At 37.3% G+C, this 15,446-nt stretch overlaps 1 protein-coding gene across 1 annotated transcript; it reads right to left on the bottom strand.

Annotated features, from left to right (window-relative positions):
* Positions 1-3,624: 3,624 nt before the first annotated feature.
* LOC135470974 (uncharacterized) lies at positions 3,625-11,720 on the bottom strand. Its single transcript, XM_064750023.1, has 9 exons — positions 11,518-11,720; positions 10,845-10,997; positions 10,182-10,337; positions 9,528-9,771; positions 7,120-7,368; positions 6,586-6,746; positions 6,168-6,276; positions 5,805-5,941; positions 3,625-3,736 (listed from the first exon to the last, which is right to left on the bottom strand). Exons 1-9 carry the CDS (start codon positions 11,718-11,720, stop codon positions 3,625-3,627), a joined length of 1,524 nt encoding a protein of 507 aa, XP_064606093.1.
* Positions 11,721-15,446: the final 3,726 nt, after the last annotated feature.

Genomic DNA, 15,446 nt, shown 5'->3' on the forward strand with positions numbered 1-15,446 from the left:
CCGAGTGATTAGAGTTCATTTATTGCTGCATTCCCTAGTTACAGTAAAAGTTATACAAATCACCATTGAACACATCAAAACATAATACCGATGTACATATATATCCAGGCATGCAATGCCCAAAACACAAACCATATAAACAGTTTGAAGCTTAAAATTCAGCTATTTAACACATGTACTTATATATGACGAGTTTACACATTTTGACATATATACAAATGAGTCTCGGTACACAATGCCTATAATATTTTTGTAAAAACTGATATAACACCCACCGACTGACATGCTCAATAAACCTTTTCTTTGCATGTATAAAGCTCAACCCTTTAAGCACCATAATTCATGGTGGGTACATTCGGGTGGGTTTTTGAAAATTCAATTTCGCACATTGCGTACATCAACAGAGGAAATCAACTAATTCACAAACTGACTGACAGTCCAATATATGGTCAACCTGAACAAAGCATGTAGGTGCGCCCACCCGGGACTTACAGGCACGGACAGGAGCGGCATACTCGAGAAATTTGCAATGGGAACCTACAATCCAGGGGAGACCAATCCGCTCTGCCCCCCCCCCCCCACCTTTTATAAGGGCCATCTTATTCACTGGCTTAGTGGGTGTACAGTGAAGATCATTTGCAGAATTTTCGCTCAGGACCCTAGTATTTATAGGCAATAAATCTGGACAAGGGTCCAGATTAGTGTGGATACAATGAACGTCATTTCCTGCATTGTGGATCATTTCCGCCCCGTTACTTTCCACTCAGAACCTTCATATTTATGGACGAAAAATATGAACAAGGGTTCAGTGTGGATACAATGAAGATCATTTGCTGCATTATGGATCTTCCTACCCCTCCCCCATTACTTTCCACTCAAAACCCTCATTTATGGACGAAAAATTTGAACAAGGGTTCAGTGTGGATACAATGAAGATCATTTGCTGCATTATGGATCTTCCTTCTCCTCACCATTACTTTCCACTCAAAACCCTCATTTATGGACGAGAAATTTGAACAAGGGTTCAGTGTGGATACAATGAAGATCATTTGCTGCATTATGGATCTTCCTTCCCCTCTCCATTACTTTCCACTCAAAACCCTCATTTATGGACGAGAAATTTGAACAAGGGTTCAGTGTGGATACAATGAAGATCATTTGCTGCATTATGGATCTTCCTACCACCTCCCCATTACTTTCCACTCAAAACCCTCATTTATGGACGAGAAATCTGAACAAGGGTTCAGTGTGGATACAATGAAGATCATTTGCTGCATTATGGATCTTCCTTCCCCTCTCCATTACTTTCCACTCAAAGCCCTCATTTATGGACGAGAAATTTGAACAAGGGTTCGGTGTGGATACAATGAAGATCATTTGCTGCATTATGGATCTTCCTACCCCCTCCCCATTACTTTCCACTCAAAACCCTCATTTATGGACGAGAAATCTGAACAAGGGTTCAGTGTGGATACAATGATCATTTGCTGCATTATGGATCTTCCTACCCCTCCCCATTACTTTCCACTCAAAACCCTCATTTATGGACGAGAAATTTGAACAAGGGTTCAGTGGATACAATGATCATTTGCAGCATTATGGATCTTCCTACCCCTCCCCATTACTTTCCACTCAAAACCCTCATTTATGGACGAAAGATATGAACAAGGGTTCAGTGTGGATACAATGAAGATCATTTGCTGCATCATGGATCTTCCTACCCCTCCCCATTATTTTCCACTCAAAACCCTCATTTATGGACGAGAAATTTGAACAAGGGTTCAGTGTGGATACAATGAAGATCATTTGCTGCATTATGGATCTTCCTTCCCCTCTCCATTACTTTCCACTCAAACCCTCATTTATGGACGAGAAATTTGAACAAGGGTTCAGTGTGGATACAATGAAGATCGTTTGCAGCATTGTGAATCTTTTATCATCCATTTTTCCTTCAGATCCATATAATTGGCGAGAAATCTGGCTGTCTTTCTGTGGGTACAATGAAAATCCTTTGCAGCATTGTGTATCTTTTTCCTTCAGGTCCATATATTGGCTGGAAATCTGGCTAATGGCTTAGTGAGGTTACAATAAAGATCATTTGCAACATTGTGGATCTTTTCCCCCTCCCTTTCTTCTTCATGAATATCCTGTTCATTGGCTACGTTCTTTCTGTGGGACGAATGAAGATCATTTCCACCTTTCTGGATCTTTTCATCTCTTTCTTTCAGGACAGCCCGGCATACTGGCTAGAAATCCCGTTAATGGCTTTCCGTGGATACAATTCAGATCATTTGCAGCATTGTGGACCTCCCTCTCCCTCGGGTCATCTTATTCACTGGCTTAGTGGGAATACAGTGAAGATCGTTTGCAGAATTATTTTCGCTCAGGACCCTAGCATTTACGGGCAATAAATCTGGACAAGGGTCCAGATTAGTGTGGGTACAATGAACGTCATTTCCTGCATTGTGGATCATTTCCGCCCCATGACTTTCCACTCAGAACCTTCATATTTATGGACGAAAATATGAACAAGGGTTCAGTGTGGATACAAAGAAGATCATTTGCTCCATTATGGATCTTTTTTGCCCCTCCCCATTACTTTTCACTCAGAACCGTCATATTTATGGACGACAAATCTGGCAAATGGCTTAGTGAGGGTACAATGAACATCATTTGCAGCATTGTGGATCCTTTTCCAGCATTGTGCCATCCTATTCATTGGCTAGAAATTTGGCCAATGTTCTTTCTTCTGTGGGTACAGTGAATATCATTTGCAGCATTGTGTATCTTTCATCCCTTTCCTCCTGGACCATCTTGTATATTAGCTAGAAATCGGGCTTTAGGTTTCTGTGGATACATTGTAGATCATTTGCTGTCTTGTGGATCTTTTTCACCCATTACTTTCCACTCAGAACCCTCATTTATGGACGAGAAAGCTGGACAAGGGTTCAGTTTGGATGCAATGAACATCATTTGCTGCATTGTGGATTTTTCCCCGTCCCATTACTTTCCATTTAGAACAGTCATATTTATGGACGAGAAATCAGAAGGGTTTAGTAAGGGTACAATGAAGATCATTTGCAACTTTGTGGATCTCCCCCCCCCCTCTTCCCGTTTTTCCTTCATGAATATTCTCCTTAATGGCTACGTTCTTTCTGTGGGAACAATGAGATATCATTTCCACCTTTCTGGATCTTTTCATCTTTCTCATCTCCGGCATACTGGCTAAAAATCGGGCTTTCGGTTTCTCTGGATACAATTTCCATCATTTGCAGTATTGTGGACCTTCCCACCACGCCCACATACGGGCCATCGTATTCATTGGCTAGAAATCTGGCCAAGGGCTTAGTGGGAGTGCAATGAATATCATTTGCAGCATTGTGTATCTTTCATCCCTTTTCTCCTGGACCATCCTGTATATTAGCTAGAAATCGGGCTTTAGGTTTTCTGTGGATACATTGTAGATCATTTGCTGTCTTGTGGATCTTTTCACCCATTACTTTCCATTCAGAACAGTCATTTATGGACGAGAAATCAGAAGGGTTTAGTGGGGGCACAATGAAGATCATTTGCAACTTTGTGGATCTTCCCCCCCTTCCCGTTTTTCCTTCATGAATATTCTCCTTAATGGCTACGTTCTTTCTGCGGGACCAATGAGATTTCTTTTCCACCTTTCTGGATCTTTTCATCTTTCTCATCTCCGGCATACTGGCTAAAAACCGGGCTTTCGGTTTCTCTGGATACAATGAAGATCATAGAAAAAAAATTTCTATTTCCTTTTCTATGGAGTAAAATTCAGTTTTTCAGATGTGTAATTCCTTATTGTGAAACGTTTCCCACACTATCTATCCATGATATGGTAAAATAACGTTATCAATATAAATAATTGTACTTTGAGTATTTTCTGAAGCAATTACAGGTTCTTATTAATATGCTTTCTGTGAATGATTTAATAATATACGAAGTATTTAAGTCCGAGTTCAGGCCGTAAAATGGTGAAAATGAGATGCAAATTCCCAAGACAAGCTTTATTAATAAAATAAGCATCATAATTGATAATTGCCCTAATACCTAAATTAATACCTAATGCACTAAATTATATACCTATAATGGAAACTGAAGAAATACCGAGAAAGTCAGCTGTTTATTAATCAGGTCATAAATACATGTTTCTAATTATCGATGCGTCAAATCTAGTAGTCAACAACATTTGTTCATTTGGTCCATATGTGTATGGTGCAAGATCACATACTATGAAGCAAAGTAAAATCATAATATTGTTTTCATTAACATTTTTTATTCATATCAACACAGCGGTAATATTAAAACTACATTTTTATACAACCCTTAGTCCCGGGTTAAGTGGAATTACGCAGATACTTACTAAGCAGTTTCCACGCCATTATAGTTAATGTAATTATAAGTCAATGCATTGCTAGTATATTTTTCGGGTTATAGGTACATATAATGTTTATCCTTTTATTTCTGCATTTTAAGAATGAACGAGTGATTACTACGCCACGTTGGCAGTAAAAATGTACTGGCTTCCCAATCCTTCATGGAGCAACCATAATAGTGCATAGTAGCCCGATCTGTTTTTACTATCATTGTGGAAAAACGGCTTTAGCAAATATGCATTGCTAAAGCAGTGCAAATAGCACACGGGTGTTAAGTGGTTACAAGCATTTCTTCGTGTTCTGTAATATTTATATACTGGATGCTGGAATGAGTTCTGTTATCACAGCCGATTCATTTAATATAACACCCACATTCTATCAGTTGAACAAAGATTGTATTAAACTAATAAGATATTATTTTGAATGACAGTATTATGTTACAACATAATCCAGCACTACTCAGACTTCTTGTTAAGATTATCTTTTTGAGTGTGCTGTCTGAAAAATCACGGTGCTTAAAACACATAGGATGAATTTGAAACAAGAGTGACATACGACGTGTTATTTTTTTTTTTAACTTAAACGTGTTCGTAAACGTATTAAACTGTGCTCTAAGTAATCAGTTAACTGGGGATGCCTTTGGTATTTGCATTACCTTCAAACTGGCTTTCTCGTAGAAGGATGAAAAAAATCATGTGGGTTCATCCCATTACATTAAGTAATTCTGTTGGTAAAACAATCTGTTGAAAAAGCACTAAAATATAAATATGCTATTGTGTAATCCATTGCAGTGTTTTATGTATTTCGACTAGTTTTATTATATACTTTTTTTTCTTGTCAAAACTAGTGGATGGATTTGCTGCTTTGTGGATATACAGGATCAAATGTCTTAGTATAAAAGCCATATGAATGAAAAACTCTTTATGGATGTCACTTTATGGATTGTGGCGAGAACATTTTTATAACCGACGGATAGACGGATATTTTCGAAACAATCAGAACGTGAAAATAAGTTTTAAGCAAACAAAAAGCCTTTAAAATTCCTTGTTATTGAACAATGGGCTTAGATATAAAATATAATTCTTATACAATAAACTAACATCTACCTACAACATCGTCAGTAACACCAAGTAAAAACCTCACACATGTTTAGAACAAATTTGAGGTGGGCCTATTCTGTTCACCGAGCCTACACCGTAGAGCTCCAAGTCGCCTTTTACTTTCAAGCTTGATTTATAGGTTGAGGTCCTATTCTTTTCACCTTGGGAACACCAAGAGGTGGTGGGGGGAGGTGTCATGTGCGCTCCTGCTGAGTAGGCCTAATCAACGATTAGATCTCAGTGCCCAATTTTCAGTAGAAATTTGTGTAATGTACATATTAGGACAATTTATTAATTTTGTACTCACTTTCTGTGGAAACGATTCAGGTCGTTTGCGGCGTTATGAATTTTCTTGCCCATTGTTGAAAGGAAGAAACATGCTGTATGGGCATCTTCCTTTGCGGCGTATGGTGGGCGGAAGTGATCGAAATACCGCTGGAACCACTTTAAACAGAAACATGAAACACATTTAGCAGATTTTCTTGTAATTTAACTTCAACATGACCAAGTTGTTTAAAAAAATCTGATAAAGATTTATACTCTAAATATACTTTATAGACAGTTTATATGCACTTGAATTGTTACATTATTTCAGGTAAAGGAAGCTTTTTATGAAATTACATTTTTTTTGAGGAGTCATTGTGTATCCTCAGTTCAACTGAGTACTTACCCAATATTCATCCTCATCCAAACAGAACGTGGCCGGTTGGGTGTTTCCAGCTTGATTCTCTTTGGCATAGAAAGTCCAAAATTTCTTTCCATCAAGCCTCAATTCAACTCTGAATAGAAGAGCACATGGTTTCTTTATAACATTTTTGTACAACATGGTAAGCAGACATTTCTTGATGAAGTTGTAAATCTGGTATTAAGATATTCATTTAGCAAAATCAGTACTGTATTTTGTAATGTCTCCTTTCAAAAGTACTTTAAGCAAGTCTTCTATAAATAAATATAAATATAGTTTTATTTAAGGACCACTTAGTGTTGAACAGACTAGTAGATTGTGATGTTGGTTATTTTCAAAACGATACGTTAAGCCTTTACGCTATATTAGCTTTGTGATAATATTACAATAGTACAAGTCTCACCCAGTCGCCCATTCCTCCACCTTAAAATACTCGGCAACACTCCTCCTTTGGAAATGCTTTAAGCAAAGGAGAGCTGTCAGGTAGTTTAAAACCAGGATGTAGTCAGACACCCGAATTTCGCCAGTTTGATGGATGATGGACTTAAAGTCATTAGCTGCAACCTGCCCAGAATTAATTCATTTAAATACATTATTCAAGTTGGGAAGGCAGTATTTTTTTTTTTTTTTTTTTTTTTTTGTAAGGACATCAGTTGGAACGTGCATCTAGCACATTGTACAAGTTTCCACCCTATTCTTGGTAAATAAGATATGATCAGCGAATATGGATATTTTTGCTAAAAGTTCCGGTATAGTCCCTAACATTCAGTTCTGGGAGAAAATATATATATTAAGTCTATTTCTGTGATGTAACTGAATATGTTTAAGTTCTGATGTAGACCGGTTATATTTCTGAGTTGTGAATATTTGTGCTTATATATTATATATTTATATTTTTATAAGATGTTATAAAGATATGGCGGAATAAAAGCTATACCCTGAGTATAACTTGACATTCTTCTACTGTTTTCCTGTGCCTGTTTACACGTTTGGCTAGAAGTTCCCTTGACCACTTGGCCAGACAGTCTTCAACATGGCGCAGCAGCATGTAAAGTGGTCGATCGATGTTGAAGATGTCAGTTCCGGTTGTTACCCAGCCCAGGAAACGTTTCACACATTTGTGATAGTTTCTCTTCGTCAAAAAGGACAAGCCCGCTTCGTTAAGTCTGCTAAAAAATTCCTGGACCTGTAAATAAAGTGGAAAGCACACTCAAGGTGTTCAACAAGTGACAATAGCCAATGAAGATGGTGTACCCATGCACTTACCGGTTTTGAGATACAAACAAGCCAAAGTATATACCACAATTTCCACAAAAACCTTAAAAATGCAAAAAGGTGTTTGGACGCGATTATTTTTGACTAGATTGGCGTTTTGCTCCATACTCACTTATAGGACAGCGGCCAGTTATATCGTGGGATAAGGCGGTAACAGGACATACAATCAGAACTGAAGAGATGTACATCTTAAAAATGCAAAAAAAGGGTTTACTGTAATGGCGTTTCACTTAGTGCTTTATATTTCACATGTACGTCAGTGGAAAGCGTAATCGTGGGACGAAACTGGGTAGAGCGCCAGGGCGACAATGGGGCATGCAACCAGTAGAACTGAGAGAGATTTATCGGCTGATAAATTTCACCACGATATAGCGTTAACCCAAGTCATTCATACATCGATGTAGGATTCTGTGCATGGCGGTGTGGCATTATACGCACCTACTCCGCATACCAGTACGCAAAAGATGGAAGCACGAGAAAACGGGTCAACAAATCTAAAGCTCAACGCACATGATTTACATGTATTAAAAAAAGACAGCAATGATCAAAGAGTGCAAAGCTGGAACTGAACATGTTACCCATTAACAAATCAGCATTCAACTCTAATAAGCATTCAACATCTACAAGTTCTATGTTCAAAGGTCAATAACACTGAAAAAAAAAAAAAGTGGCACAACCCAAATTGCACATGTAGATTATCACATGGCCTCGGTCATGCCTATAAAGTTTCCTGCAAATCCAATCGGAACTATAGGAGATGGACAGACGGACTTACAGACAACATGATCGCTATATACCCCGTCATCCCGCATTACATGCCGTGTGGATAAAAATTTAACACAAAGTCGACGTCTAGTGCTTTCCACACTGATGCTTTTACAACTGAGCAGCTAAAGCAAGTTCATCTTTTATAGATGCACAATAATGAATCGCAAACATTCAATTTAAATAAGAATGATGGTTTCTTTAAGAGGTTTTCTGACGACAGCGCATGCAGGGCATATGATAGTCGTTTGTGTAAGACAACATGAAATTAGGGCAAAATTTCTAACATTGAATACACGACTCGCGTTGCAGTTGAGATCATCGAAAAATTAGACCATACTATTTTCGTTCAGGTGAAAGCTTTCAGTGGAATGCTATTGAAAATGTTAATATTAAACCAGAAAAATTTGCAGGCATTCTGTCTCCCATTCTTAATTGACCTTCGCAAGAGCAAAATGCAATGCGGGATATCCAACAATCTAAATTTTATGTAAATAATATTTACCACACTAAGCATCCTCGCGACATGCAATATAAAATATCAACACGCGAGCAAGATTTAATGTATTTACCTTTTGACAAGATACACATCTATATGTATATATGAGGAAACCATAACATAAATGGAGAAAAACTTAAAATAGATGCAGGATTAATACATATATCAAAGACTGAGAACAGTTATATTTATACGTTTTCTTCAAGATTTGAAAATAATTTTATATGGTGATTTACTCAGGACCAGATCTTGGTATAATGGAAGTTCGACACAGTTATATTTAAACTTGTTCTACATGAGTATGTGACGCATGTCTAATATTTTCATTTTGGCTGGAATCTGGTTTTTTTATCCTAAAAAATGCGTTAGAGCAGAATTTTAATCACATATATGTATACGTTTTTAATATATTCCTAAATATTGTTATTAAGATTTGACGCATTTGTTTGGATATTAAAAACAAAACTATCTGCATATCAATTATAAACATGTACACCTTCATAAAGCATATTTATGCACATAAATGTGTCGGACCTCATTATGCACGAAGAGGTGGTCTCAAATACCCATCATATAAAAGTATTCTTAAATATCCTGTTCTCCTTGCAGAAATATCGAATAAAATCTTGAACATGATCTTGCGTCAACATGATTTTTGTGGTTTCTCCTCTTTAATATTGTTTTAAGTTCATCTAAAAGTTAAGTGCTTTTCGTAATCAGGGTGTGAGTATTGGTTACTGAGGAATTCAGAGACAGCCATTTGGATGCAAAGTTCACGTCAAAGGAATGGCTAAACATTTTCTTACCTTTTCTGGCTGAAGAGCATGAAGGTTTACTCTAGATGAATCTACGTAATACATGAGCTTGCTGACATTTTGAGCCATATTTCTACAAGCTTGTTCTTTGAGCTTTTCCTGCTCTAAGAGGAATTTTACAAACTGTCCTAGATAGGAATCTGTAATCGGATGTTGACGATATAATCCCGCCATCCGCATCTTTTTCCTGATGGAGTCTCGTGCATAAATAGACCGTCCATAGTTTGATTCCATTCTGTAGGTCGAATACACAAAACCTGTCTCTATATAAAGTGTTATTATCCATTTCCCAGGTAGCCATGTTAACAAATTTAACCAGTGAAAAATAGTGAGTTGGCTACGTACCTGTATCAATAATAACATAGTAAGATACAAAAACATGAAATATGACTGTCGAAGCAGGGACTTCTAAAAGTTATTGATAAGACAAAAGTACAGGTGGCTGTGACATAAATTAAGGAAATAAATGATTTTTTATCCCAATTATTACTTTAACTAATTATAAGATGAAGAGGGAGTAATTTCGACTACAAGCAGACCTTTTCATTTTCTTTTTTGCATGGAATATACATTGTTTGCCACGATTGCATTATCTCATCAAGTGTTTAGAAAATACTATGGGTTAATGTGTTAGAAAGGGCTCACGAGCTTGGGGAGGATCTGTCCGGGAATTGGGCGTGGTCTTCTTGTGGTTCGAGCGCACCGGGGCCGTGGACTCCCTCGGCCTCGTCGGCGGATTGGGGCTGCCCTTCATCACCTGAATCTTCTTCCACCTCCTCCTCCGTGTCCTCTATCACAGTCCTGCGAAACAGGGACTTGTTGAGCAATTAATGAACCCTTTCCCTCTGTACAAGTCTACTAAAGTGTAGTCAGTGAGGTGGAAATTTAACCAAAATTCTGCTGAGGTAGGTTTAAATGGATCCTCTGCGCATCTGTGTGTCTTAACATATGAACCTGATGATGAGATCTCTCTTTGTTTTGGAAATTCTTTTGGAGAATTAATTCTACAACCAAAGACATTCGCGGAATACATATGTAAGGTTGAAGAACGTTACTTCCCTGTCTTGCTTACTGGTGTTTCGTGGGAAAATGTAATTTCAAATTTCACTTAAACTTCATAAGGAAATTTTATTTATTTCGTTTTATTTGGTGATGCATTGAAAAGCCTAAGAAAATGTCATATGTGAAGGCCGGTTCATTCATTTTTATATAGCCAATTCTTAAACACACAAACATAATAAATCGAAAACAAAATCTTTGTGAAATAGTCAGATAGTGTTTGTAGATTATCTCAGTACATTGGAATACCTGCTATTTGTTTCGGTCCGTATCGGCGTTCTTACATCCTCCTCATCTGTGGATCGCTCAGAGGTAGCTGGTTGGGGCACAAGGTCTTCCTGCATAGGCTCTGATTTTGGAGTGGAAGTTCTTGGGGCTATTGGTAACTTGACTATAAAAGGTCTGTGAATAGATGCAATATATACCAGATGTGTGTTTGGGATGTTTTAATCGAAACCGGTAGGCTAACTCTCCAATTTCACTTTAAACTCGTTCAGCTTTAAGGTTTCCTTTTGTTTACGCCATAGAATCAAATGCCAAAAGAAATGCATATTGTGATAACAACAGATAAATGCGTGCGTACACCGTGAAGAAAGAATCAACGAGTTTATTTTGCAAACCGAGAGCCATATGTTATCGTGTCCTTTTGAAAGTACCTTGCCTTTGTGTGAGATACTGAAAGTGAAAGTTCCACAAGTATTCAGTTTTCGAATTTTCTCATTCAAGAACTATGTATACAACCATCTATACTTCTATGACGGATTTAAAAGAAACACCACAAGTATTTTGTATAAACATCGTCAACAAGATGGTGACAGTCCAGTATAATTCCCCTTTCTTTCGGTGTAAATATTATAAGACTGCACTTAGCGTTTGGTTAGTTTTTTACTTCGTAATGATAACCTGAAATTGTGACACTCACTGGACGGCTGGGGGTTTCTTTGTTACTGTGTGCCCGAGTTCTTCCAGTAACTTGACCACTTTGGCAAGATTCTCGGGGCTCAGCTTTAATCTTTCCTTCACAAAGTCGTATGTAATGACCAAATGATCTCTGATGTGGAAGTAGACGCGATCCCGCGCTCTCAGTAGGGCGGCATCCACGTCGTCTTTGGATTTTCCTTTCATGCATTTCCTTTTCAGATGTGTGGAAAGGTTACATGAGACCAAGTTACACACTTCACAGGCATAATAGTTTCTTTTTCCTGGGAAAACAGAGCAGGAGAAAGAAGCAATATGTACTTTATTTCATTGACATGATTTTTTACTCTTCAAAACTAAGCACATGTGGAGTTTGTTTTGTTTTATCAACTATACATTTTCGATGATGTTGAAGATGGGTTGTTGAAGATGTAGAAGGGGAGGTAATCCATGCAATGACCGGGCTCCCGTCCTGTTTCCAACACCAACATTATAATTCATAAAAATGTGTCTTTTTGGTCCCACTGAAACCTAAAATGAGTGTTTCTTGAAATGTAAACGTTAATATATGGACAACCAGCATGTCCAGTTGCATTATCTGAATGTGGGGAATATTATCGATATGTGGACAAATGTTTCTCCTTTCCAACATTCAGTATTAGGCCTTCTGGTCAACCCCATGACGCTATTTTGTGTTAAAAACGTAGTAAAAGAGTTTTCTCTTTAAACGTGTTCTTTGATCATTAATAACCGGTTTTATCTACAGTGTAGATTACAGTTAACATATGTTTTGGTGCAACCAAACTGAAACTAAGAAACATAAGATTTTATTGGATGACATCTTAGATCGTTTAACAGGATAGTCTGTAAAACTACTACAATGGACAATGACCATTTTGGAAGGTAAACGTATGACTACAATGAAAAGATAAGATAAGATATTTCCAACTCATTTTAATGATTGCAAGTAATTCTGGTAAGAAGTGTAAGATGCACATCTTGGTGATCATAAGTTTGGATAAGTTTTAAGATTTTTTAATCGAAAAGATCTCTGAAAGTAATAGACTTTTAATAGACCACTATGCATAAGGATACTTTCATTCATTTATTTTATTTTATATTTGTTTGATTTTAATAAAGAGAGTTAAAGCCTCATTCAAACGTTTGAATTCTAAGGTGGGCTTTACGGACCATACTATTCATGAGGTATTTCTTCCATTGCCTTACCACGCAAGGATCCACTACTAGCCACTACTGTTAAATCTGTCTGTCTATCCCCAGAGCAAGCTCGAAACGTGTCGAAATATTGAGTTAAAAATGTTATTTACAATTACAATTATTTACAACTCTTGCACTATATTACGTAAATTTGAAATTAGTGGATCTAATGGAGGATTTAGAAATCTGTAGCCCTTTTCCTTCGGCTCCCTTCAAGTCGTAAATTCTTAGACCCTTTTCAGTTTGTGATTTGTACAGAAAAAAATTAATTTAACAGAAAACACTATTCTGGGTTCATAGGGTCAGTAAAGAAACTTTTAAACTGAACTGTCACTCCAATCAGCACGTGGAGTTTGAGACTCACCTCGTTAGCACAACACATTGGCCACATGCTTTATGTAGTATGAAACATGCTGTTGTAGTTATCAGTTGTAGTGTACGCTACATATTCACCACATTCACACAACACGTGCGAGTGTTATATTAAACTGCTTTACATTTAACTTAAATTGAAACTATGATTGTCAGTTAAAGCGTTTGCATAACATCAGTGTATTCCTCAAAAGTTGTAGAATCTCCATTCTCTAGACACTGGGGAACGTTCATAAGTGGAAATTTACATAAAATACACACTTGGAAGTTAACTGACATTCGCTGACATGTATTTGCTCACTGTGTTAACTGGTATAGTCATACAGTGTATAGCATCCAATTGTGTGTCTGAAGGGCGCATTCATGATGCACGTCATTGAGTAGATCTCCACCGGATGTTGTATTGACTTTTGCGCATTGAGGCTGTTGACCATTGACACCGATACTCACACTGAATGCGTTTAATAAAAATCCTAGTTATTGTTGGTAATAATAAGTTAATTGATTCGGTATAGACGTTCGGTATGATGACCATCATGACTTGTGCAAACCCATGCTTTGGACACACAGTAATTCAAGTAAACATACCTCAACGCCGATTCGGAATGAATTAGCAAATTATTCCCAACAAAAAGAAGTGAGGTAGTGGATAACGCATTTCATGCGATCCCATATTTCACTGTGTGGCAAAATCTAAATAAAAACATTCGAAAAAATGACTTCTTAGAAAGTAACTTTTAACAGAGTACTGCATTTATATGCTACACTCGTTTCAAATTTACATCAAAGGAGTCATTTTCTAGAAGTTTCTAACTTAGATTTGGACCACATTCTTTGACTTACCTTCCATGTTATTGATGTTTTGGCGCTGAACAGATTTAAACGATTTCCCTTGAAGACAGAGTCAAACGGCACTCTCACCAAATAATCTGCTCTGTTATGCCAACAAAAGAAATAAAGAGTATTTTGATTGTGAGTCTCCTAAAGGCAGTTTCATGCGCACACGATCTGACACAAAACATTTTGGATAATTACAGATTTGCCATAATGAACATACATGCAAAAGTGATGAACAACTTTCATGAGTACTGTCCACAATATCAACATCAAAGTGCTCCTATTATTCAACTATATTCTTCATATTTTAACTGTGAGCTGTGCAAGCATATGCTGCTTATCCACCACTACATATATCCCCATTAGCCTTTGCTTATTGGCACATTAAATGGAAATCAGAAAGTAAAATTTACTTCTGAAGGATCATTATAATTATCAATCAATGTAGTTTGCATAATATTCACTTAATCACTATGTATCTTACACAATATACTGAAAACTGACGCCATAACACAACACTTTCATATCGCATGTCGCGCCTGCCAAGGTATGTTGTGTTACACATTCGTTCTCTCTTTTGTAATCTGACCATCAACACTTCGAATGAAATTTACGACATGTTAAAAAAAACCCAACAGAATGTGATGGCACCTTGAAAATATTTTAAAATGCAACATGCATTAATAAATCTCATTGTTGTGACAACAAACAATCTCGGGTAGCCCATAAAGCACTCATAAAGAAACATACAACGTTCTAGTGCAAACCATACGCATGGTACAGAAAAGTTACCTCCCTTTTCCCCAACACCCACTCTTCCCTCATCTTTGATTCATCCAACTGCACGTTTGTATACGATACAGCTCCAATTTGACCACATGACCACTGGAGACGACCCAAGGAGGTTCATAATGGAACGCTTCCATTGAAATTGGGCCTCCATTTCTTGAACTGCACTATGTGTTTCATTTCTGTGCATCGTCATCAAGCATCTTGTCCTCTGCGAGTGCTGGCCTTGATCTTAATGAATCCGCTAAACAAGTGTCTAGATCCACTAAACAAGTGTCTAGACCGTCATGGTTTGTGAATAAACTTCATGACACCATTTCACAATCATAACAATACAACAAGTCTGTGTATCAGGCAATTTCCAAACCACTGGTACAAAAATCAGTATTGTGATTTGTTTGCTACCCTATGCTTCCTGGATTTCCATGTCATGGCTAAAAGCATATAGTCTCCATTCTACATGAACCAATTTCTTTGTCGTTCGCGTATCACTTGATCTGCTATATGGAACTATCCTATGTGGAAACGACCATATTCTGGATTGCCCTGAACATTTCTTAAGAATGGGAAATGAAAACGGAAAAAAAAAGAATTTTGTCATATCTGCAAAAGTCACATGATAGGTAATTTTTTGCCTGCATGGAAAAATGGACACTTTATTCAATGTAAAGCTCCTGTCAGAAGTGTATTTTCAACAGAGAGGGCTGTTATTCCCTC

The sequence above is a fragment of the Liolophura sinensis genome, chromosome 7 (assembly GCF_032854445.1).
Source record: "Liolophura sinensis isolate JHLJ2023 chromosome 7, CUHK_Ljap_v2, whole genome shotgun sequence".
In the NCBI taxonomy this organism is placed as follows: Eukaryota; Metazoa; Mollusca; class Polyplacophora; order Chitonida; family Chitonidae; genus Liolophura; species Liolophura sinensis.

Bases quoted from the DNA above. Each gene is read 5' to 3' on its own strand.
- LOC135470974 (XM_064750023.1), bottom strand. From the start codon at position 11,720: ATGAAAGGAAAATCCAAAGACGACGTGGATGCCGCCCTACTGAGAGCG. The intron at 10,338-10,844 runs GTATTCCAATGT...CCTGTTTCGCAG, and splicing joins CGGACCGAAACAAATAGCAG to GACTGTGATAGAGGACACGG. The intron at 9,772-10,181 runs GTGAGCCCTTTC...TTCGACCTACAG, and splicing joins GACAGATCCTCCCCAAGCTC to AATGGAATCAAACTATGGAC.